This window comes from Dama dama, chromosome 23 (genome assembly GCF_033118175.1).
Source record: "Dama dama isolate Ldn47 chromosome 23, ASM3311817v1, whole genome shotgun sequence".
NCBI classification, from domain to species: Eukaryota; Metazoa; Chordata; class Mammalia; order Artiodactyla; family Cervidae; genus Dama; species Dama dama.
Window position 1 is genome coordinate 8,705,729 of NC_083703.1, and position 25,845 is coordinate 8,731,573.

At 41.8% G+C, this 25,845-nt stretch overlaps 1 protein-coding gene across 4 annotated transcripts in view; it reads right to left on the reverse strand.

Annotated features, from left to right (window-relative positions):
* TASP1 (taspase 1) overlaps positions 1 to 25,845 on the reverse strand; it is a 251,016-nt gene that overhangs the window by 24,115 nt on the left and 201,056 nt on the right. For all 4 annotated transcript variants that reach the window (XM_061125956.1, XM_061125955.1, XM_061125961.1 and 1 more), the window contains one exon: positions 11,247 to 11,320. In XM_061125956.1, the coding sequence (XP_060981939.1) occupies positions 11,247 to 11,320 (74 nt within the window). Of the gene's footprint in view, positions 1 to 11,246; positions 11,321 to 25,845 lie in introns of those variants that run through there.

Sequence of the window (25,845 nt, forward strand, 5' to 3'; positions counted from 1 at the left end):
CTCATAAGAGTAACTTCGTATTTCAGATACTTCTTCCAACGGGAGCAGGAGGTGTTGCACTGAGCAGAGGAGATGCAGCCATGCCTGGCAGGCCCCTGGGGAGCATGGACGCTGGGGGGTTACCTCTGCTTCTGTCAGAGGAATCTCTGGGCCACCATTTCCTCGGTAAAGACAACCAGGTGGCCTCTTCTTGGAAAACCTGCTGGGGAAGCCTCAGCATCTGGATGACTTGTAGTAAGTGAAAACCCAGAATGTCACTTACAGTCTTCTGCTTGGTAAGCTGACAGATAACATGGATTTTTTTTTTTTTTTTACTATAGCTTGAAAAGACTATCTTGTATTTGAAAAGAAATGAAAGGCTAATGTTGAAACTATCATAAAGAATGAAACTACTATTTGTCTAATGAAACTATTTCCTGAGAATTTCAGTTGATCTGTCAGTGAGGAATTAGGGAGTGGCAAAAATAAAAACCACCAACAAACTCTTTGAGGAAAGTTCTTCTCATTGAAACCATCTGCTTCCTGACTTATTGATCTGACCCATGTGACACCAAAGAACTACGAAAATCCTGGAATGAGAGAGGGCAGGGCTTCCCAGCCTGGCCTCTGCTGGTCCCAGGAGTGGCTCTCTGGAAAAAAGGAGCCTGGTCGAACGTCAGCCCAGTCCATGTCTCTTAGAGCTGGGTGGGCACGTGAGCATGTGAAGGTCAGACATCCTCCGATAAAGGAAACTGTGGACGCCATAAGCCAGCTCATCCTAGATGTCAACAGAAGCCACCCTTCAGTTCCAGCTGTACGGGAACCTCCCTTCTCTTCTGCCCTGACACCGAGACCTCAGCTCCCTCTGCTGGTTTTCCCTCACCTCCCCAACCACTCAGTGTTGGGGTACCCCAGGACTCAAGAGTTGGGCCACTTCTCCTCAACTCATTCTGTAGAAAAATACCTGTGAACGGTTCCAAACATAAAGTGAAGCCCCTGGTTACACTGGAGGAAGAGGACAGAGAATAATTCTCCAGACCCAACTCACCCTCCAGCTGTCACTTCACGTCTTTTCATTCACAGCAAAGTTCTTTAGAAGACTTGCCTGTCCCTATTTCCTCAGATTCTGTCCTTCCATTCTCTCTAAACCCTCTCCACTCAGGTTTTTTGCCTTGAGCACTGTACTGAAATGGCTCTTTCCCAAGGTGAGCCATGCCTTCCAAATGCTAAATCCAATGGTCTGTCCTCAGACCTAACTTGATGGGCCCAGACTGCAGGATCTGATAAAGCTGGATCGCCCTCTTCACCTTGAAATATTGAGAGTTTCTCTCCTTGGTTTCTGTGACACTCCCCTAGTTCTCCACCAACCTGTATGGCCATTTCTCAGTCTCCTGTGTGAGGTCCTTCACTTCTCTGACTTATGAACATAGGAACTCCTCGGAACTCTTTTCTCCTGGCTTTAGACAAAGATCTCTTAGTGATCTCGTCTGTCCCTGCAGTTTTGTTTGTGTTTTTAGCATATATCTGCTGAGATTCTCAGATAGGCATCTCCAGTTTGGTCCTCGCTCCTCACCTTCCTGCCCCCCTCGGTAAAGAGCAGCCCCATTCTCAGCGCTGCCTTCCCCAGTTCCCTCACACCTCCATTCAGTCCAGTGGCAGACCCTGCTGGCTTCATCTTTAAATGGGCGCAGAAGCCAACTGGTGCTCACTGCCTGTGCACGGCTTATGTTCTAGTCCATTTCATAGAGCTTGTTCACACGAGTGGCAACAGGCTCCCACGCTGGCCCCCTTTCAGAAAGCAGCGGGAGTCACCTCTTCCAACGTGAACCAGACACCGTCCGTTCTCTGCTCCCTAGCCTCCAATGGCTCCCACCTCAGGGGAAGAGCCCAAATCCTAACTATGACCGATAATAACCCACAAGGTCCAGTCCCCCACTTTTCACGGCGACCCACTGAGACTGAGTTTGCCACTGCGCCTCCATCACAGGGGACGCTCTCTCCTGCCCGGAGGTGTTTGCTCCTGCTGTTCTTCACACCTGGGATCCTTGCCTGCCTCCCATAAGCCTCCCAACTGTATTCAACTGTCACTTTCTCAGTGAGACCCGCATCACATTGGAGATCTCATACTTCTTAAAAGCCTCCCAGCTTGACATGTCTTTCTAACACTTACCACAAACATAGTCTGTGTCTTATTTATCTTGTTTAATATTTTCCCCGCTAGTGTGTAAGTCCAGGAGTACAAGGATGCTTTTTTGTTTACTACTATGTTTCCAGGAAAATACCTGAATATAATGGGCACTCAACAATATTTGTTCAATAAATATTTCATTTTAAAAAATGAGCTGCTATGTTTCATCAAAATTCTACTCCTAAGTAAACTGAGTTTTTTTTAATAGCTAAAATCTCAAAGCCAAAGAATCAAGGCTTCCTTCCCAGTTAATCATTATTAAATACGGTAATAAATCCCAGATTAGCTCCACTACTGGTTAACTGAGGTTAAGAAGAAATGGATTTTTGTCATCTTTGATGGTGAAAACCTTATAGATTGTATTTATTTCTTTTCTGCCCCAATTATGTATGGCCTACTGAACAAAAACATAAATTGCAAGATTCAGGGACTTGTACCTAAGAGGTTATCACATTAAAGACCAGGTCCTTCCTGTCTGAACTGGCTTTGCAAGTTTATAGGAATTTGGGTTGGAAGCCTGTTTTATTCAGGGGCTACTGGGGCTTATTACTAACGGCCTAGTAAGAGCTTGTTTTGCCAAGATCTTCCATCTTTAACGGAGCAGGTTCTAACTGTTGGCAGGTTCTAACTGTTCAGAATTTTACCATAATATATACAAGACCTATCAATGGAAGAAGTCAGGGGATTATTGGGTTTTTCATCCTTTATAGGAAGCACATTTAAAATATAATTAATTTTCAAGTGAAGAAAAAGCTGTTTCCAAGTACTTTGAGCATCTCCTAATAACAAAGTGTTAATACAACCCTCATTCTACATTTCTTTTCATCTCTTCAACACTGCAGCAGACAGGACAGGCCAAACATGTACAGCGCAGTGATGACAGCTCAAGAGCATAAAAGTAAATTGCCAGATGGACCACAGAGGCATTTGAAAGGAATGTAAATAGAGAGAGTAGCTCAACCATATCCAAATGTCTCAATTAGTTATTACTAAAATGTTAAAATTTCACCAATTTACAGCACTGCTTTACTTACAAGACATAAAAAACTATACATAATAATCAGCAGAGAAGAATTTTAATCGTTAGGATTAGACAGAATGGACACTCCAAGTTGAAATCTTTAGAAAAGACAGAAACGATATTATTTGAATGAATGGTACTAAAATAAAAATGTATTTTAGCAGTTAGACTTCACTTAGGGTTCAAAATCGACAACACAGGTCAGTTTCTGATGTCTGTGAGTGAAGCAGGCCAGGCATAGGACTGGCAAAGTGGAATGTCCAGGCCCCACCAGACAGGGTGGCCACCACTTGGGACCAGCTAATCATGGCTATGTAGGGAGTGGGTCCCAGTGTGGCTAAACGTACTCTTAAGAGAAAACGAGTTGGGAGGAAGAAAACTGTACTTTCACACAAAACTTAAAACATTTAAATCTTGCATAAAATTTTTATACAAAATTTCTATTTTGTATAAGTTCAAAAAAATTTTAGGTAATATTTTCAACTTTTTAAAAAAAGCGATGTGTTGCTGAAGCTAGCCCTTGAGCTCAAATCTGCAGGTTACGGGGAAGGAGGGACAGTGAGGATAAAAAGTATATCCAAACAACCATCTGGCCTCAAAGTTTTACCCTCAACTTCAATGTGGAGCCACTCGTAGAAGACATCTCTATGGAATGAATGCCCATGTATGCACAGTCCTGCAGGGCCATTAGAACCTCTGAGTACACTGCATGCCTGTAAATTCAGTTCCTCTCACGACTCAACTTCTTAATAACAAGAGTTCTTACAACATAAAACCAACGGCTGACACTGAATATTTACAACCAAAGAAACCAATGCCACGCTTTAATTTAGGAAGATAACATGAAATAAGAATGGCATGACCAAGATTATGGCCTTTTTTGTTTTAGGATTGAAAAAAACAGGAAAGGATTTCTTTCATCATTTGTCCACTGCTTTTGAACCAAGAGAAAGAAGAGACCATCCTGTAATCGTTTCTCACTTGCTGTGAGTAGTAAGGCCAACAATTCTCGCGAATGCCTGTTTTAGTTATGTGTTGTCCTGTGGGCAAACAGCAGGCACATGTCTGCTCTGGGAAGGCACACACTTACCCAAAATGTTGGGTACTAGAGGGTAACAAGGTGACGATCCAGTGTTGCGTTCACACCTGATGTGAACTATGTAAACTGATGACTGTGCACGTGCATAGAGGCAGGGAAATTAATGTTTTCATTATTTTCCATGCTGCTATAATAAAAAACAAAAAAGGTTTACTCACCACTTGCAACTAACATGGAGTGTCTACAAGTCCAAGCAATAGACATATTTATCTTTGCAGAGATCCAACCCTACACCACGATTAAAATGAGATTTATTTGGATAAATATGGTTAATAACTCTGAGCAGATTTATGCTCTTGCCAACATGGTAAATTCCCTCTTTGTGTTTATTCTATTTATTGCTTTGGAGCTTTGTCAAATGAATCATTTGGAAGAAACTGATGGCATAAGGCTAATTAGGGAAAAAAAATAAAGCTAACAACAACTCTGAGAAGCAAACTTGAGGCTGAGGAAACTGTCTTAAAGTTTGTTTTTCACATATTCAACCTTCTACAGTCTTCTGTTTGTTTAAAGGACTTTCTAAATAGACCCAATGGGATCCTCCTGGCAGTCCTAAGAGCATGGAAAAGAAATACAACTTTCTATATTTGAAATTCTGGGCAAGCTTAGAAGGTACAAGTAAAATCACTGATTAGCCACTTTTCCTTCTGCTCCATAAGTGCACTTGCCAAATGTAGCTGTCTGGGATGTTTCCTACTACAGAGCTTGCTGGCGGCGCCTAACACCATCCCAGGGCAGATGGCTTCCTGCCAGGGATCAGACTCCTTCAGCTGTTGAGTAATATGGGCACTAGACTATCAAAAGCAGTTAATATTTGGCTTAGACCAAGGCCAACTTGTATCTAAGTGGTTCTTCATAAATCTAAAATATGGTCCAATAAATCCACCCAGTGGCTGAATGTCACTGGGTACTACCATGGAACTGAAGTCCCTTTTGAGAACTCATGGTCAACCTACCTAAAGATGTTCCACTGTCCAGAGCTCAGGGGAATCTGAGAAGGTTGTCTGCATTCGCCCAAGATGCACTCAACAGTAGCCAGTAAAGAATATTCTTTTCTCTTACTTTTAAAGTTAAAATTATTCAGTTAGGTGAGCTTAACTGGAATGCTTCAGGCAACTTAGGTTTCATTTCAAAACCTCAGTTTGTAAGGCTGTCAAGTTGGTAGACATCCAGTCAGAAAGCTTTGTAAAAGGGTCCATTACCACCATACTGGCCTGAATTGCAGGGTTGGGTGTGTGTGTACGTATGTGTCTATTCTTGTAGCTTCAAACAATTTTCTTTTTTCTCTTCTGGAATCTCTGAATTCACTTGTCAGTTGGTTTACAATAGAATTACGTTTTGTCAAAAAGGAATAAGCCCGACCATCTCCACCAGGGGATCAGCGTGAAAACCTAGGAGGTATCAGTCTTGTGGCAGGAGATGTGGATGGTACCTTTGGAAGCACAGTTAGTGTAAACGAGGCTGTGGAGCTGCAGGGCGCCAGCCCTGAGAGACTCTCACCACTTTGGCCATCACCTGGTCCTCCCACCACCAGCACCACATTACCCAGCACAACATACGTATAAACAGCTCTATTATATGCCCTGTGGTTGCATTTTCAATTAATATTCAGAATACTAGGAAAGCATCAGTAATAGTCCCATTTTAAAGATAAGGAAACCAAGGGTTAGCATTGTAACCTGTCCCAGGTTATAAAGCAGGAGCCTCAGGAGTGAAATTCACCTCTGGCTAACTCTGAAGCCTGTTCTCTTATTATATCACACTGCCTCTTTGTACATGGCCTTGCTGACATCTTTTAAAAACCCTCTCCTATTGCTCTGCCAGGAATGAAGCAGTCGGAGCTTTTCTTTCGCCTAGGAAAGTCTTATCTCTTTCTGAAGTTTAGTTCATTTAAATTTTTCTACTATACTCAGCTCTTTGGATAATTTTTAAAATCCATGACTTTATCGTGTATCCAGCTCACTCTCATTATTGAGTGCAGGAGCAGCAGTATCCTCTGACTTTCTTCATCCTAACTGGAAGTGGAAGTCTTTTTCTCACTTCTCTTGGTAACTCCCTCTTGTGTTGTTGTTTAGTCGTTAAGTCATATCTGACTTTTGCAACCCTATGGACTGTAGCCCACCAGGCCCCTCTGTTCATGGGATTTCCCAGGCGAGAATACTGGAGTAGTTTGCCATTTCCTTTTCCAGGGGATCTTCCCGACTCAGGGATCGAACCTGTGTCTCCTGCATTGGCAGGTGGATTTTTTACCACTGAGCCACCTAGAAGCACCCCCTCTTGATTACCTCAGGTTTTTATTTAAGTCTTTCTCCATACCTTTCCTTGAGAGGCAAGTTAAGCCTAGTAAAAACTCTCAGAAATCTATCTGTGCTATCACTTCTACACAGACATTTACTGAGATTATTTTAAAGACCCAGAAACTATCTTCATAAAAACAAACCATAGTAGATACTACCTTTGGGGTTGCAAAAATTTTATCAAAAACTGAATAGCAACATATATGCTTATTAATCTGGAATGTAGAATTTAGAATTTTGCAGATGGCAAACAAGTATCTAGGCATGAAGGGCCATAATATATACAATATCCATAATAAACAAAGGACTTAACTCATCTGTATTCAGACAGATAAGATTTTGTTTCCTTGTTCCTATCAAGTCTGATCCAGGAAGGACTTAGGGGAGAGTCAGGTTTTCTTACTCTCATTTTACTCGAGAGGCCTCTGAAATCCAGAGCCATACAGCCTGCAAGAAGCGGAGGTGGACCCAGGCTCTGGCAGCCCAGCGCGGCACCCATTCCGATACTTGTTCAACTGCAATACTGATCAAATGTGCCATAATATCCAAGGGTGATTTTTTTTTAAATTTTGTTTTTGAAAATAATTTCAAAAATATACAGAACAGTTCAAGGAACACCCACACCTCCTTCACACAGGTTCACCTATTGCTAACATTTTACTCCATTGCTTTGCGATCTGCTGTCTATCCAGGGCTTCCCAAGTGGCACAGTGGTAAAGAACCCACCTGCTAATACAAGAGACGTGGGTTTGACCCCTGGGTGGGGAAGATACCCTGGAGAAGGAAATGGCAACCCACACATGCATTCCTGCCTGGAAAAAATCCCATGGACAGAGGAGGCTAGTGAGCTGCAGTCAACGGGATCACTCAAGAGTCGGAAACGACCGAGCAACGGAGCAACGCACACCCATCTGTCTGTCCATCCATCCCCATAACAATATTTTCTGAACCACTGAGAAGACATTGTATAATTATGGCCCTTTACCCCCTAAATACTTGAGTTTATATTCCCTAAGGGTTTTGCTACACACTACAGTACAAACATATTTTAAAATGATAACATCTTCTACTACCTATGTCCCCTTTTGTTCACTGACCTAAGAATACATTTTTAGCGTTTTCCTCCTACCATACAGGGTCCAGCATAGGATCAGTTACTGCATATGCTAGTTGTCACTGCCCTTTAGTATTATTTAATCTGGAACATTTCCTCAGCCTTTGTCTTCTACAACATTGACATTTTTGAAGAATATAATCCCCTTTTATTTCTTTGAAAAATGATCTTTATTTTTGATTTCTCTAATGTTTCCTTGTGATTAGGTTCAGGTGGTACACTTCCAGATGGGATACTGTGAAAGAGATGCTGGGTCTTTCTCGGGTTCTCACATCCAGAGGCACATGATGTCCATCTGTCCCTCGCGGTGACATTAATTTTGATCATGTGGTCAAGTTGTTGCCTGGTTTTTCCATTATATACTTATTATTTTCCCCTGAAACTAATAAGGACCTGGGGCAACACCTTAAGACCATAAAATAGCTTGCTCCTCCTCAAGGATGAATTTTTATAACAGTATTTTCACTATGTTATTAAAAAAAAAATGACCTCTACATCGTAAAAAAACCTAGGTTTTACTTATTATTCCCGAATAAGTTCCATGCCAATTTTAACAGCTGTTTTTATTACAGTAGTCCATGTACACTGGGTGTTTATGAAAAACCATTCATTAACTGTCTGCTATCTTGGGTAGGATACTGGCAATTTGATCTTTAAATTCAACTGGTATCAATGCCCTAATTTTGGTTCAATTAAAAAGAAATCTCTTTAACTTATGCAACAGTAGGGATTTAGAAATTAAATTAAGGTATATCACTGCAAAAACATTCTATTAAAAAAAGAAACTTATAAAAGAACTTACTCCTATTTGTTCAAATTACATATGGATTCGGGTTATAATGGTATTAGTTATTTTCCAGCCTTTTCTAAACAGTACCATTTTGGGTGAACTTTAAGTCAAGGTCTTAACTTGGATTAAATATAGTTAGCTTATATAAAATGTTTGAATGGCCAAATGATTTTAGTTTCTAAGTTTGGTAAAAAGCAGAAAGAAGGCAATTTTTGGAAGGCAGAGTAAATTTAAAAAAAAGATTTTTTTTTTTCAGAAGTTGCTTTTAAATTAAAAAAAATACTATGGCTATTGTTTTAGTTTTTAAAGATACCTCCTTTCTCATTTTGCCACCACAGTTTGCAACATACAGAACGCATGTTTCACAAACTGTCATCATGCTGAGTGGGTATGCCACTAATTCAATAATTCTTTCATAGAAATAAGGAAATCAGGGTGGGTAGGCCAAAGGCTTTCTCTCTTAAAAAGAATATAAACTTTGCTATGGCTCCTCTTTTCTCTTTTGAGCTCAACCTCTCATCTATAACTTTGTCATACTTGCAATACAATAAAATTCCAGGCTTTATGACAGAAGAGATATTTTTGGGTTTTGTTGGTTTCTTTCTTTGCTTGTTTTTTGCTTTTTTTTTTGATCACTAGAATTCAACAACCAAAGCTTTAGTGTTTCAGGGTTTTTTCTTTGTTTTTTGCTCGGGGGTTGCAGGGAAGCATCTGCAGCCACGGGAGGAAGGAAGGTAGAGGTATGAACTCTCAGCAAGGAAGCCCAAACACACGACCTACAAGTGAGGTGAGTGCAGCAGCCCTATCTGTTGGCCCATCAATACCACCAGCTGCAGAATTTACCAACATTATGAAAACCACGTCCACCAGATGTCACGCAATACAACGGGAAGCCAAATATCTCTGGGCATGAGGCACGACTCTCCATGCTGTTTCCTCCCATGTTTCAAGGTGTCTTCAGGGGGCCACCAGCAGGGACAACAGGGACCTTATAACAGGATAACAGGGATAACAGCCCACATACAGGGCTTAATAACATGACTGTCCCCACCAGACAGGCTTCAGTCCTGAAGTCCACCTCTTCCAGGTATTCTTGTTGTTGTTCTTGATGTTGTTAAGAAGCAATCTTAGCTCAGATTCGTGTCAGGGGCAGGAGAAACTTAACTGGCTGCAAGCCAGTTAAGGATTTGTGTGGCTTACCAGGCTTATTATAAAATAATAATAATAATAACAACTGTTTTTGCCATTGGGAAGAAAAGAATGTTTTCTTTTTGAATGTTTGAAAATATTTAAAGTCACTTCTCCACTCATTATTTTTTCCTTTAATTTATTTTTAATTGGAAGAGAATTTCTTTATAATGCTGTGCTAGTTTCCATTCATTCTTTATACCCATTTGGTTCAATATGGTAGCCACTAGCCACACATGGCTATTTACATAAAATTTTAAATTCTGTTCCTCAAGCACACCAGCCACATTCAAGTGCTCAAGGCCATCTGTATCTAGTGACTATCCTATTGGACAGCACAGTATAAATACAAAGCATTTCCATCAACACAGAAAATTATTTTAACATTGCTCTAAACTCATCACCTTTTTTAAATGAGCCATTGTAATTCAATTCTCTTTCTACTATGGAACAAAACAATCTTCCTGCATACTCACATGAAATAAATATATGGATACAATCCAAATACTGTATGAGGAGACAAAGGTGGAGGTGATCTCTGTAATATTTTCACAAACACATGCTGTCCTCACAAAGCCCTGTGATGCTACCAGCTTTCTGGATAATATTCAGAGGCCCGCCTGGATGGGTGTTCCATGACAAAGAAGCAAGAAACTATTCTTTCTTACACGTCACCTTAATTTGTTAATGATGCCACCTATATCAAACAGTTTACACCAGAAGTTTCCTTACTTACATATTGAAATGTGTAAAATAAATCATGTCCTTTGGAAAAGAGGCTGCCCAGCTTCACAGCTTTGTAATTGAGGTACTTTAATACCAAGCAAACATCGTAGGCCACAGCTGTTTCTAAAAACTTTTATGAACAAGAACTGGAGGCCGGTATAATATAAATCCACAAATGATGCTTCTGACTCCCAGGCTCACCGGCTGTGAGGGCGGGGAGGCCAGGCAACTCAAGAGGAGCGGCGTGGGCATTCCTGCGACGCTGTAACCCCTGTGGGACGGTGGGGTGGGAACGGGGCGTGTGGGGCGGGGCGCGCGGCGCACCGGGCGCAGACCTTTGACCCTGTCCTGGGGATGTGTGTCAGACCACCTGGCACATGAGGCAGGCAGCCTTGCACACACGTGGGCACCTCTGCCCTCACACGTGCAGGGTGCGTCCAGGTGCTGGGCTGACTTTGCCTCGGCTTCCTTTAGGTCTTCCCATCCTCCCCGCAAAATCACCCAGCCCCGTCAACCTATTACCCACTTTCTCTTCCCCAGTCCCAGTTTCTTCTTATTCACAACAGACAAAGAAGAACAAGGTGGAAAAAAAAAAAAAAAGGTTTTTCCTAATTTCCTCTGCTCCATCATCAAAACCAAAAAAGGATCTGCTATTTTTCTTTGGGATTGGTAACTGTTCTTTATCAGATTCTCATAAAGATCACAGAGCTACCACCCAAGAGAAGCTAAAAAAAATTCCCTGTGTCCACCTGGCCAGTTAGAGGTTCCCGGGCTGTCTGTAAGACTTCCTGGTCATTCCCCTTCCACCCCTCCTACCCTCTCCCACCCAGCTCTCCCCTCTTACCTTGGCCTTCCCATCCTGGGCAGACATGTATCCAACACACATGCTCTCGGTCGTGTGGCTCCACAGAAATTCCACTGCCAGGGAAGGGAATACAAATAGGCACATTCAGATCACAGATGGAAAATAAATCTCTGCTTTTTAATAGAACAGTTAAAGATAGCTTTATATTCAACACGCTCGGCTCCCGACTTTCCATTCGCTCCTTCATAAATGTCAAGATGATTTAGTACTCAAAACTGTGTAATGCCATTTACTGTGAAATGAAAAATGTATTTCTTTCTTGTCAAAACTTATGATTATTACATGTAAAATAAATGCTCCTCTGTTTGAAACTTGTAACATTAAACACACACACATGCACACACGCACACACACTTATGCATACAGTATACAATGATTTAGTAAACATAATATTCCATAACGTAGTTTCCTTTAAAACACACATACACACACACTCCCTACGTCAAGGTTTTTTAAATACCATTCTCTATGAAAAGGAACCAGGGTTCCTTGGAGAAATGTTGATTCCAGGGCCTGGGCAGAGAAAATATTAAACGAATCTGGAATATCTTTTTGTGCCAGAAGATAAGGAAGTCCTCAAAGAATGATGAAGGCTTGAGAAAGGATCCACGGATCAGCCTGTGGATATCCACATCCAACCATATCTGTGTCAATCTAAGTATCAGAATAAATAGTAACAGTAAAGAATTATCGTCACTGAACAAAATTTAAATCAATGAGCCCATACTAGTCCCAGGTCCCAGGTCCCAGCCTGTCTAACTAATACAAACAAATAGAAATAAGTAAAATGGGGGAGAAGAGAAAGCACTTCCTTGCAGCTGAATGCCAACTAATAAATACAGAAGAAATAACAGAGTTAGAAAAGCATCACACTTTCAAAAACTAGGAAAATTTGAAAAGGAGTATGCTTTTTACACAGTCTCAATGGAATCTCTCCAGAAAATTCTTATGAAATACAAAGGGGGAAAGGGTAAGTGAGTTCACTGTGGAGAAACCCAATGGACCCCACTTTAATCAAGTGATGGAAGCTAACATCATCCAGTAAGGGGCGAATCAACACAACGGGTCTCCGGATCAGACACCCTGAGACTCACCGCCACTTCTGCAGTGTTCCCACCAAAAACATAGACTCAGAATCGCAGGGGGAAACACCAAACAAATCCGATATAGGAACACTAATAAATAAACTGGCCTGAACTCTTCAAAAGATGTCCAAGTCAAAAAATACAAAGTTGAGTAACTGTTCCCATTTAAAGGCGACGAATGCATCCCAGGGAATTCCCTGGTGGGCCAGGGGTTAAGACTCTGCTTTCACTGCTAAGGGCCCAGGTTCAATTCTGGTCAGGGAACAAAGATCCCACGAGCTGTGCCGCATGTCCAAAAGTAAAGAAAGAAAGAAGACAAAGGCGATACGACAACTAAAGGCAATGTGTCCTTCTGGGATGGAGCCTGGATAGGGGTGGGGGTGTTTGAAGGGACATTCCTGAGATAAGTGATGGACTTTGAAAACGGACTATGGATTAGAGAGTAGTGTGGTATCAATACTAAACTCTGGGATTTTGATAACCATACTATGATTACTTAGAAGAACCTTGTTGTTCTTCAGAAACATGCACTGAAGTATTAAGAGTAAAGACTCAATCTCTTCACCTTGCTCTCAAGTCATTCAGAAAAGAAAGTACAGTTTAAATGTGTGTGTGTGTGTGTAAAGGGAAGAGGGAGGGATGGAAGGGAGAAGTAAAGACGGAAAAACAAACGGGGGAAATGAAAACAAAGAGCAAATGTGGGTTACAAAACCACAGGTGTCCCCTGTTCTATTCTCAAAACGTCTGCATAAATGTGAAATTATATCTAAAAGTTATAGAAAGAAAGATACTGAGATACACACAAAACTCTGTCCCCTTCAGCTACTTACTTTCAAAATTCTATGCTGTTTTAAAGGCATTTTTAAAGCTTTGATGCACTTTACAAAAATTTCACAAGTCCTGGGTAATAAAACTGCCTCGCTCAACACCAAGCCTCTGGGTCCTGAGCCATCCACTTCTCTCTCTGAGCTAATTAGGTCTGAAGACAGTGTGTGATCTGAGACACAACTGTGGGCTCCGCGCTCCTGACTCTGAAGGCTTTGCCGAAGGCAGAGGCATGAGAGGCAGCTCTGAGCTCCTCAGATAGCGGCTCACTCCTTCATCATTAACTAGTTCTCAAACCTGCCAACCTGTTCTGCAGACGCTCCGCCTACAAGTGCAAGAAAACAGCGTCAGGCAATGAAGCAAGCTCTCTCCACCAGATGCTTTTCCTTCCTCACACATCTGCTTTGAACTTCAAAAAGCCTGACGTCCAGAGCAAGGTCTGGGATATTCTAAATTGCCTAATAGAGCAAAGGCATTCAAGTCTTACCAAACTTCCCTAGTGTAGTGCCAATGCAATTATATTTAAATACAAAATTCAGGTATTTCCAACACTGTGACCTCTCTTTATTCCCCAAATGTTACAGTGGTAACTGCTCATGAATTAGCCAAGAAAAAAATACATGGAAATACAGTTAATTTAATCATGAAAGTAAAGGATAAAAACACAGCACATTATTTTTTAAGGCACAATTTTGATGATTTCAAACTACATTATTCTCTCTGAAAATAGAGCCTGCTTTAAGGAAATGTAATGCAAAAATTGAGACTTACAAAGCAGGATAAACTGGGTATAATGATTGAAGACATTAAATATTTTTCTATTGAAACATTATTAATAAAGCATCTAGATAGAGAGTTTAGGAGTTCTTAAATTAACTCAATATCTAGAAATTCAGTCTTCCTTCACTCTTTTCACAAATAAACAAAAAAAGGAGGTGCATTTACTGACACTTTCTTTTTTTTTGCCTGACCTTGTGGCATATGGAATCTTAGTTACCCGACCAGGGATGGAATCTATGCCCCATGCAGTAGAAGCATGGAGTCTTAACCACTGGGCCACCAGAGAAGTCCCTAACACACTCTTTTTAATAACAACAATTCACATCAGTTACTAGTTCAAGATAGCTTCAGACACTCAGCAGGAATTGTAAATCTTATTTACTTTAGTGTATATCTTAACTCAATAACTTAATACACTATTAATAATAATTTAACAAATTATTTCTTGCTGGAGGACTTCAGGGAGGCAGGAGAGGAACTCACAGTGACAGTCTTTCATCTGCCAAGCATTGCTTTTCATGGCGGAACTCAGCAAAGCCTGGATGGTGAACTGGGGCTCAGAGAAGGGAGTTAACACTCTCATAGAATAATGGTGGGGGTATGACCGTTTGGAAATACATTCTTATAATTTGTGGTAGTTATGGTCTGTAAGCTTGCCATGAACACTGAATTAGCAAACACTGAGCCATTGCTCCCAAGGGAAATACAAGGTTAAGGTCCTGCAAGCCTCTGGTCACAACATTTTCAAGAAGTAACCTTATTTGATGTGTATTTTCTGTTTAGAGACACCTTACATGTGGTTTAGTCGCTAAGTTATGTCTGACTCTTGGGACACCAAGGACGGTAGCCCGCCAGGTTCCTCTGTCCATGGGATTCTCCAGGCAAGAATCCTGGAGTGGGTTGCCATTTCCTTCTCCAGGGGATCCTCCAGACCCAGGAATCAAACCCGGCTCTCCTGCATTGCAGGCCGATTTCCGCAGTGCAGGCGCATTCTTTACTGACTGAGCTACGAGCAAAGCCCCTGTAACAAATACTTCTTATAGATAATTAACTTTATGCAATATTTCTTTATAGTAATACACTAGCCAAGAAAAGCTCATTACTCTCTTGGCCCTGGACGACCTGCCCCCAAGTTTCGTTGGCTTTCAGCCTCACAGCAATGCTGTCCCCTGTGCTCTTCTCACCAGTTGTCATCTCCTGACTCCGTAAGTTCTGCTACTTTTCCGGCTCAAATTTTCCCCCACTCTGCTCATGTCCACAAATGACTGGGAAAGTGCTGGGAGCACTGGTCTTTCAATTAGAAGTAAATTTCATCAAGCAAGAAGATTCACAAATACGAATCTGCAAATAATAAGGATAGACTCCTTTTATCAAAATGACATACACTTTGACCTAGCAATTCTACTTTTAGGTATTGAGTGTACAGATATGCCTTTGTATGTATAAAATAACATCTTTACACAGATATTCACTGAACTAATTTTAATTAGGAAGAAACTGGAAATATTAACAGCACGGTTGTCTTTTGGTGGCAGCATATATGTACAACTATGGTACCCTATTCAATGGAATACTATGCAACAATTAAAAAAGAGAAAGCTCTATGGAGATGATATGGAACCATCCACACTAATTGTTTTTTCAAATGTTTTGCCAGGAGCCACAGTAAAACCAAAGCAAAACAAAAAAGCCCCCTACATTGTCACTGAGTATGTGGTTTCTTTCTATTCCGTGGGCTCTTTATATTCTATGTGCTACAGTGAAAAGATTCTGCTCCTCTTGACTCACTAAATTAGACCTCATTAGTGTGACATGCTACAGTTTGGAAAAAAACACTACTCTAGAAAATATACAGTTTATCTAAAAGAAAAGACAAGGTGAAGAAAGATGATAAAAGATGATACTGCTCATTTCTGGGAAAGAAAATGACAGGGCACCATGGATGACTCACGTTTGTAAATACATGAGATCTCTCTGGAAGACCATCAGAGGAACCAGCAACAGTGGTTATCACGAGAGAGGCAACTGGTGATTCAGGAAGCTGAGGGGAGGGGCAACCTACTTCTCACCACACATCCAGCAGCTAAGATGCTGCCTTCCAGTTCAGAGGGTACAGGTTCGATCCCTGGCCAGGGAAATAAGATCCTACTTGCCTTGCAGCCAGAAGACCAAAACCTAAGACCCGAGCAGTACTGTAACAAACTCATTTACATAGAAGAAAAAAAAGATGTAAGTCCTCCTCAGTAAAGGAGCTGTATTTCTCACCACCGGTGACACCAAGAAGTCTATAACTTATTTCTGGATTTTAGGGACTAAAACGTCTTCTATAGTAAAAAATTGCATTTTATGGTAATAGCATTAAAAATGATTCTAATAATAATACAGTTAATTGGGCATATGCTATAGCCAAGTACCAGGTGTTTTCCATGTGTAATTATTACATGTAGGGGACCAGGAACTCCAGCAACGTGCAGGGTTAATGAGTTGCCTGGAGTGGCACGTCTGAGCCTGAGAATGTGCTATCTGAAACAGCATTTTTGGTGTGGTCAAGCTCAGGCTAATTTCCATTTAAAGAAGCCTCTGGCCTCTTGGTAAGGATCATGCTACTGTGGCTTTACACCTCAACTACTGATTTGAACAAAGCTTTTGTGTTTTAGAAGGCCAAAGCCCAAGGGATGGTGGTGTTATTCAGTCACTCAGCCACATCTGACTCTTTGCAACCCCATGAACTGCAGCATGCTAGGCTTCCCTGTCCTCCACTATTTCCCGGAGTTTGCTCAAACTCATGTCCATTGAGTCAGTGATGCCATCCAACCATCTCGTCCTCTGTCACCCCCTTCTCCTCCTGCCCCCAATCTTTCCCAGCATCAGGGTCTTATCCAGTGAGTCAGCTCTTCACATCCGAAGACTCCTGGAAATGCCTAGGTGATGAAAAGACCTTCATCAGAAAACGCTAAGAACACCTAAAGCCAAGCTGCCTTCCTGAACGGGTTTAAGCTATGAAAGATGGACATGGGGATTCGGTAGGATTCTTCTCCACCAAATGACTTCAAACACATCCCAGCACACCAACCAGCACGATGTGAAAAAAGGTCAACACTACTGATCCTGTCGCAGTGCTGCAGAATGGATGAGGTGGGGACGTCCTGTTCATGTGCTCCTCAAGGAAGACCAGTTAATGGCCTTCTGGGGACAGTTGGAATGGATTTGTACATAATCTCAGAGGCCAGACTGTCTGAAAAGTTGCTCTGAATGCACCAGAACACACGAATTCACCTGCGGTACAAGAGCAGCCGGGCTACAGCTTAGGGCCCTGCACTGCATGAGACAGCTTTCAGCCCCAGTGCAGGACTTGCCTTTTAGTGATGGTTAAGTCAGCACCTTCCCTGGTTAATACAAGGAATATAAACCACCCCTTAAGTGATGCTCCCCCTAGGATACCTCCTTCTCTTCCAAAATGATTCACATGTCATCCTGTTTAAATAAAACAAAGTTTCCTTCCCAGGGTTGTGAGCAAGTTTTTTCTATTCAAACAGATTCTCTTTTCTGACCAGAAAGAAGCCCTCAGCTACCTTTTTTGTTGTTGTTGTTATTCTCCAATTGTTGTTAACAACCCCCAGCTGCACTGGCTCCCACACCCATTTAAAACCCCTCTGCCTGGCTTCATATCCCAGACTTTCTTGCAAAGGAAACAGAACTCTAAAATCAGAACCGTCTTGGGCTGGGCAGTTGCCAAGTCAGCTGCTGCTCCTTAGCCTTAGGTCAAATGGCTTACCCTAGGACATTTTACACAGTGTTTAAGTTACTCCTTATTGAATAAAGATAAACTCATTTTTTAAAATGGGAAGGAAGAGGAACTGTAAATAGAATAATCTCATCTTATCTCTATAGATTTCCCCCCTGGTAGTGAGGTTATTTATAACCCAGTAGGGAGTTCACTGAAGGATGCTTTCCTGTCCTGACACAGAATCCTTAAGATTCATAAAATGCATGTCTCATGATGACCATGAAGTAGCCTTGAGTTGGCTTGCTTCCTTGAAAACCTTTCACCACTGAACTGTCTTGGGAACTATGGGGCTGGAGTTCTATAGAACTCCCTCTATGCCAAGCCAAGAAAATAATTCCTCTCTCTTTTCAAGGCTCACTCCATTTGTTCAAGACTAAAGAAAGATGTTGACTGAAAAAGGAAGGGAGGGATGCGGGTCAAAGGGTAAAACAAGCCCCGAAGGATATTATTCAATTATCTTCCTGTTTTATCATTTTATTGTATTAGAAACTACCAGAACTAAGGGGCCAATGGCTAGGGCATGGAAGTTCTCTGCTGAAAAGGAAAGCACTTGGTGAAACAAGTTATACTGAAACATGATTTCGTTCATTCAACAAATATTTTTTTAGGCTTTATTTCATGCTAAGGTGATCTCTATTACCCTCTGAGTGGATAAAAACTGACTATAAAAATCTTTCAAAATGTTTTTCTGAGAGTTTTAGGAGAACCAAAATAATAAGAATTATATATTTACTAAAATTTTAAGTCTTTGTGTTCTTTATTTCAGATGGAAAATTTTGTGGTCAAAAGAAAAGACACTATATGTTTAGATTACAGCTAGAAGCACACTACTCATGACAGAGGAGAAAATGACAGATGGAAATAAATCTATTTCCAATTTTTTAAAGTAAATTAGCAATATTTAATAGTGGAAAAGTTCTGTGATAAAGCAATTGATAGCTATTGGTGGCCAACATATTTGTCTTTAAAAAATGAATACCAGTTCTGAAAAATACAAACTGTGGAGCATAACCTCCATAGGTTAACACAACTCAGTTGCTGAAAAGTTTTTAAATATCATGTCTGCCTTATTCACTTTGCATCTAGGAATAAGTTATTTAATTTGCTCTTTTCCATCTGATCCTTAAATAAGAACCAAAATGCCAGCCTATCTCTTAAGACTACAGTGAAGATGAAATAATCCCAAAACATTGTGGAGGTGCGAAACAAATAAGTTTCCAACCATGATACTGGACTTGCTTACAGAACAAAGTTTTAGTTACATTTTTAAGACAGGGTATTAGCATCAGATAACCAGCCATAAGTACTTCTTTCCCCACTACCGGTCTAATAACTAATTTGCCTTCTTTTTGAGGGTTATTTTTATGATCGTGTGAGCCCGGCAAACTGCCTGGTCACAAGTATTCATAGTGGCATGTGCCATGAAATGGAAATAAGTTATTCTGCCGGGCCCCAAGAACGAAGGTCCTTTGAAGTACATGTGTTTATATGTGCTCACCAAAATTTAATACCAGTAAAACCAAAAGGCAGTTGGAATTTTAATTTACAGTAAAATGACCTTTTATATTTTTAATGTTCCAGGAAGCATCAATCTAACATTTTTTAAGTCATGGCAAGTTTCCGTAACAGTGACAAGAAGAGTACGCAATAAAGAACATGGCCTGTTTTGGAAAGCAGTGGGAGAGAATACCACATTTCAGTTCTAATTGGCAACTGAAGAACAGTTGATTTGAGACAGCAAAGTCTAAAATGGTAAAGCAACTTATTACCCTTTCAAGTAATCAGGTAAGAAACTTCAGAAATTCTCAGAGGAGAAAACACCTGCTGCACCATTTATATAAAGTTCAGACAGGCCCGTGTGGGGGCTTCAAAGATAAGGATAATGGGCAGCTTCTTAAGCTGGGCGGTGGGTCCACAGGTGTTCATTTTATTATAATCTTTATAACTTACAAAGTTATTACATTCTTCTTTTAAAATACATAAACCATTTCACAATAAAGATGAAAAGCCAGGGGAAAAAGTAGCTGGTCAAGCAGAAATCATATGTACAAAAGTTAATGATCCGCACCATGAACATACTCTGGGACAGCAGAGAACCTGAAGTTATTACTCTCTGGGTGAGGCAAAGGTGACCTGATGGGAAAGGAACAAATATCACATGTGCTCATCAGACGACCTGCCTTACACTGAACTGTGGGCCTTCCATCTATTTAGGAAGAAGAACTCCAACAAGACAGGCTTGGTAGAAAGACAGCTGGCTGAATAGGCAGCCTTTTCACCCCTACTAGCCCCTCTGCCTCCTATCCTGAATTGCTTAAACTTTTCCTCAGATGTAAGGAGTGTGTTTCCCGCTGCTCCTCACACTGCTGCTTCCTATTAACCTCTCTAAGGTATGACCCCTGAACCCCACAGGATCTGCCAGGTTCCCAAAAGCAGGGAGAGTGTAGGCCACAAGGGGAAAAATGCACCCAAACAGTGTGGCTGGTTGTTCACGCTATATATCTGCATATATTCTAATTACCCGTATTGACTCATAAGCTTAAAATGGAAAAGAACTAGTATTTCCCACTGGAAGGCTTGATGTGCCTTTGTTTACACAATTATTAACCATATTATACTATACACAGCAGCCTCAATAAAGTACTTCTGTAGAGGCCTGGAAAACACATGGAATTGTACATTAGCAGGTAAAAATATATTGGGGTTTTTTTCCTCTAAAAGCAGAGAGAAAATTAATTATTTTCAGCTGTTTCATTCCAGGGACAAGCATTTGCTTTGCGTTAAAGCAGTGATTTGTAGGCTGGGCTTTGCCAGCATCTCCTGATCTGGGGGGTGGGAGGTGGTGGGATGGGTGTTGCAAACACATTCACGTCCAAATTGTCCTTTTACAAGGCTGCTTGCAAAGGCTGCCTTCTGGGAGCCGTTTAAACTGTCTCCAAATCTTCTTGTTCCTGGACACTCGTCATTATCCAACATTTCCGACCCACCTTGTTTGTTTTTTAAGAGCATGTGAGGATATTTTATGTGAGATTTCATTTTTCTGGAAGAGTGGTCAATTTCTTTAAAAATTTCTGCTACAGAATCAGTAAAGAAATTCCACGTGGCACTTAATGTAGTCCTCCAATTGTTACTCAGAGCCTACAGTGTAGGGTGGGTACAAAGCTGGATGTGATACAGCCCTTGCCCTCCAACGATTCACAGGCTGCTGGTGTGATGCTCACGTTGGGGGAAAGGCGGACCTAAGCTTCCCATCCTGGCAGGGCAAGATAGTCGCCACAGGCAGGAGTTATCTTACTGGTAAGGAACATGAAACTAACAAGCGACCACCAACCGGAAGAATTCGGGAAAGGTAAGATGGAGAGAGACGCCAGTCCATTTGTCCTGCCAATCTCCCAGAACCCTCCTCGCTGGAGTCCATCTTGGCTGAGCGATGCACCTGCCATCAGGAAGGACCTGGGTCAGAGTGACTGGCCAAAGACAAGCTGGAAACTAACTCAATTATCACAAAACCCGAGACTGCGGGCCACATGGCCGGGCGGTTCTCCTGGGCTCCCTTACCCTCCTGCGTGCCACCCGGGCGTCCTTTCCCAGTAAGGCCTCTCGCTTCCTCAGCGCACGTCTCCTCAGACAATTCATTTCAGGTGTTAGACGAGAGCCCACTCTCGGGCCCTGGAAGGCGTCTCAGACACAGTGGAATCTTATTTAAGCTATTTCCAAGCCCTCTACCCTCCACATGAACCACTGGGGCTCAAAGACCTGTGATCGAGTTCACTCAACTGAATTTAGAAAAAAAGATTAAGAAACGCTGGCCCAGCAGGAGCAGCAGACGTTCCCACAGTGACCAGGATGTCACGGTGACGGCTACAAGACTGGAGATTACACTCTGCAAAAAGCACACGGAGAAGGGACAAACACCTGGGGAGAGGGCTTCCAAAGGATTCCAGGAGGTCCCCCTGGGCTGGGCCTTAAAGGACGAGTTTCCCAGCACAGGTTACAACAGCGTGTGAAAATTAATGGTGGAAAGATACGACCCTGGAAGAAGACAGAGCGGTCTGGAGCTGCCAGAACTTGGGTCAGTGGAGACGAGCAGAGGAGAAGGAGGGTGAGTAGGAGGGGACGCTGAAGGCTGCTCCAGCACCAGATCAGGCTGGGCTTTCCCTGTCAAGCTACTTTCCATTTCCCATTGATCTTCTCGGGGAAAAGGACGGAGTGGCTGTGAGTGTGTGTGTGATCTCATTGAAGAATTAAAAGTAGGAGCATGGGAGTAATAGTAAGAGACACAGGTTTTGCTTTATTTTAGTATACATAGAAAGTTATTATATAACACAGAAAGTTATTTCAACGGTAAGCTTAAACAAGCAGTACACCAGTCACATATACTTCTGTGGTTCTTTTTCAACCACCATCTCTCTAACTCCATGGCTGGGGTGGCTCTCTAAGCCACGATTCAGTCAAGTTCTCATTTTCGCCCTTTCTGCTTCAGGACAGCCAGCTTCTGTGTTTCTGAGCCGTGGTTAGGTTCCCTGTGTCATAGAGGGAGAGGTCTGGAGGCAGGATGGAGGTAGGAGATGGATAGAGGTGGGGAGCCTAGAGGTTGCGGAGGCTTAAGAAACCTTCTGGGAAAGAATGATTCGGGCCTGCAAAGTAAGGGGGCACTGATCACCTTTATCCGAGAGGATTCCCAGAGCAGAGAAGTGGAATCCACTAATGCAACTGGAAGGCCTGATGGCCTGAGGTGCCTCAAGATGCAACAGGACACCTGATTCATCCCTGTAGTTCTTTAGACAAACCAGAGGACCATTTGGCAGGGAGAGCATTTCAAAGGTTGATATCTTATCTATCAGTGCATAAATTATGCCAAAATGTAGTGGTTTAAAATGACAAACATTTCATTATCTAAGTTTCTGCAGACTAGGAGTTCAGGAGTGCCTGTGCTGGGTGGTTCTTGTCCAGCCTCTCTCATGGAAAGACCCCGATGCTGGGAGGGATTGAGGACAGGAGGAGAAGGGAACGACAGAAGATGAGATGGTTGGGTGGCATCACCGACTCAATGGACATGAGTCTGAGCAAACTCCAGGAGATGGTGAAGGACAGGGAAGACTGGCTTGCTGCAACCCTTGGGGTCATAAAGTGTTGGACACAATTGAGTGACTGGACAACAACATGAGATTTCAGTCCAGAAACCTGCCCAGATCCTGGCATCTGCAGGCTCCCCTGGGGCCAAGGCTGTGGGTGGGAAGCCCCAACGCCTTGCTGGCGGTTGGAAGGTGGTCACAGTTTTTTGCCACAGGGACCTTTCCGTGGGCTGCTTGAGTGTCCTTGTGACATGGCCGCTGGTCTTTCCTGGAGTGAGTGAACCAACACGTTTTCTGACCTCACCTTGGAAGTCACAGACTGTCACCCTGACTTATTCTTATGCAATGGAGGGAGTCACTGGGGAGGGAATTAAACTCCATCTCTCTCAAAGAATTCGTGGACAAAGCACACACAACAAAGTCAGGCAAGAGGACTTTGAAAGTTACTCTTTACCCGGGATTGTCCAACTGTATTCCTGAACCAGTAACAAAAGCCAAACCTTGAAAGCGTCTGTTCTTGAGCCATCCCACCCTTGAAGCGGCCCCTGTGGCTCTTGTCAAGAGGGGAAGCTGGGTAATGGCTTCCTGGAAACTCCGTCAAGTGGCAATGGGTTTGATTGAAACTGCGTTTGTGGTGTAATGGAAATGCTACTGATGATTTTCAGAAAAGAGAGTCAATATGGAAAAAGCTGAAGTTTGAGATTATTTTGATTATACTATATTCAAAAAAGTATATATATTAGTATACAAATATACTAAAAAGTACATATAGTATACAAAACAATATATATTGTATATATATTATACAAAAAAGTATATGTATATTGTATATAATTATACAAAAAACTGATACATACAGCAGTTAAGTGGGTTTTGTTTTGTTTTAAATTTGGGGAATTGTTTTGTTTTGTTTGGATGTATAGGAAAGAAAGCCTTCTGAGCCTTCCTGGTTACTCGATATTATGAAACATTAAGGAGCCATGAATTGATGAAGTTATATTTTTAACAGAGTTTTATAAAGTGATAAATGAGAAGTCATGGGCCAAACATGAAGCAAATTATGTTGTGGCCTGCTCTGGCATGGTAAAGCACAGAGGAACCCACTGGAGTTTGATGTTTGAAACATTCTCCTTTTACAGGCAGGGGCTTATGGCAGATATTTCCTCGATGATGGGTCTAATCTTCTACTCCTGGGATCTGCAGTGAATAATATTTACATAATCATGACACTGCCAATGCTGGTTACTAATTGTCACTGTTTGGAATCAAACTCTAATCAGAGTGCAAAAAGCAAGTTGGCTGTAGAACAGAATGCAATGTTTCCATGACAACAGTGTTGTGGTTGCTAGAGGTTGAGGTGAGGGCTGGGAATTGTGGAGGAAGAGGAAAGAAGCCTACATAGTCCGAGGGGTGAGGGATGGTTGGAAGAGATGATAAAAGCTGATGAGTCAGGAAATAGCACATTAAAGTTGCAATAAAATTAAATATACAACTTCAGGTTAGAGTTCTCACAAAAGTCAGAAGGAAAGGTGATAGGGAGTGTGGTACGAGCTCTCTCTTAATTTTTTCCCCCAAGGGAGTCACAAGTTACTGATTAATGGAGAAACAGAACAGGAGCACACATTCTACAGAATGAAGGTGAATCCCACGAGAATAACCAGGATCAGGGACTGACAGCTCTGGGAACTGGGTAGCGAAGGTGACCTTCACATCTTCTTTCTATCCTTCTGTACACATTTACTTTCTCACCACATACTGAACATGTGTAAGTTTCTTAAAGCAAAATATGTAAAAACCCACATCACTGGTAGAGGCTGATAGGAGCCTGCGTTCACCAGGTTTTAATAAACTTCACATACAAATGGCAAGACTTCACTTATTTCATAAAGCAACACTTTATATTTTATTCTTCTCCTTGACATGGAGAGTAGGAACCTCATTCAGTGTACGAATGACTACTTTGGTGATGAAAACTAACATGAGCTAAAATTCTATGACTTATCTTTAAATATACCTTTAACTCCAACAATGAAAGGACAAACAACAACAACAAAAAAATTACAATTTCCAGGATTCACTTGAATGGGTGAAAGCCCAGGCTCAGTAAAGAACAGAAACTCCATTCTTGCAGCAGGCTATGAAACAGTTTCAATAACTGTCCCCTACCCTGCCTCCCAGGACTAAAGACTTTTTCTGAGTTTTTATGGAAGGCTCAGGAACATCCTCTGCACATTTTATTTGATTTTTTTTAAGGTTGTTTTTTAATATTTATTTTTATTTATGTATTTATTTGGAGCTGCACGAGGTCTTAGCTGTGGCACATCGGATCTTTGATATTTGTTTCAGCAGGTGGGATCTTTAGTTGGGACATGCCAACTCTTAGTTGCAGCATGTGGGATCTAGTTCCCCAACCAGGGCTGGAACCCGGACACCCTGCATTGTGAGCTCAGAGTCTTAGCCATTGGACCACCAGGAAAGTCCCTCTCTGCATATTTTAAAGACAAAGTCCCTGCTACCTAACTGTGGAAGATATTCCAAGGTTTCAACAATGATTAGCATACCAAAGAAGCAAGTAACTGTTTGCCTCGTTTTTCTTTTTTTTTTTTTTTAATTTTTTTATTAGTTGGAGGCTAATTACTTCACAACATTTCAGTGGGTTTTGTCATACATTGATATGAATCAGCCATAGATTTACACGTATTCCCCATCCCGATCCCCCCTCCCACCTCCCTCTCCACCTGATTCCTCTGGGTCTTCCCAGTGCACCAGGCCCGAGCACTTGTCTCATGCATCCCACCTGGGCTGGTGATCTGTTTCACCATAGACAGTATACATGCTGTTCTTTTGAAACATCCCACCCTCACCTTCTCCCACAGAGTTCAAAAGTCTGTTCTGTATTTCTGTGTCTCTTTTTCTGTTTTGCATATAGGGTTATCGTTACCATCTTTCTAAATTCCATATATATGTGTTAGTATGCTGTAATGTTCTTTATCTTTCTGGCTTACTTCACTCTGTATAATGGGCTC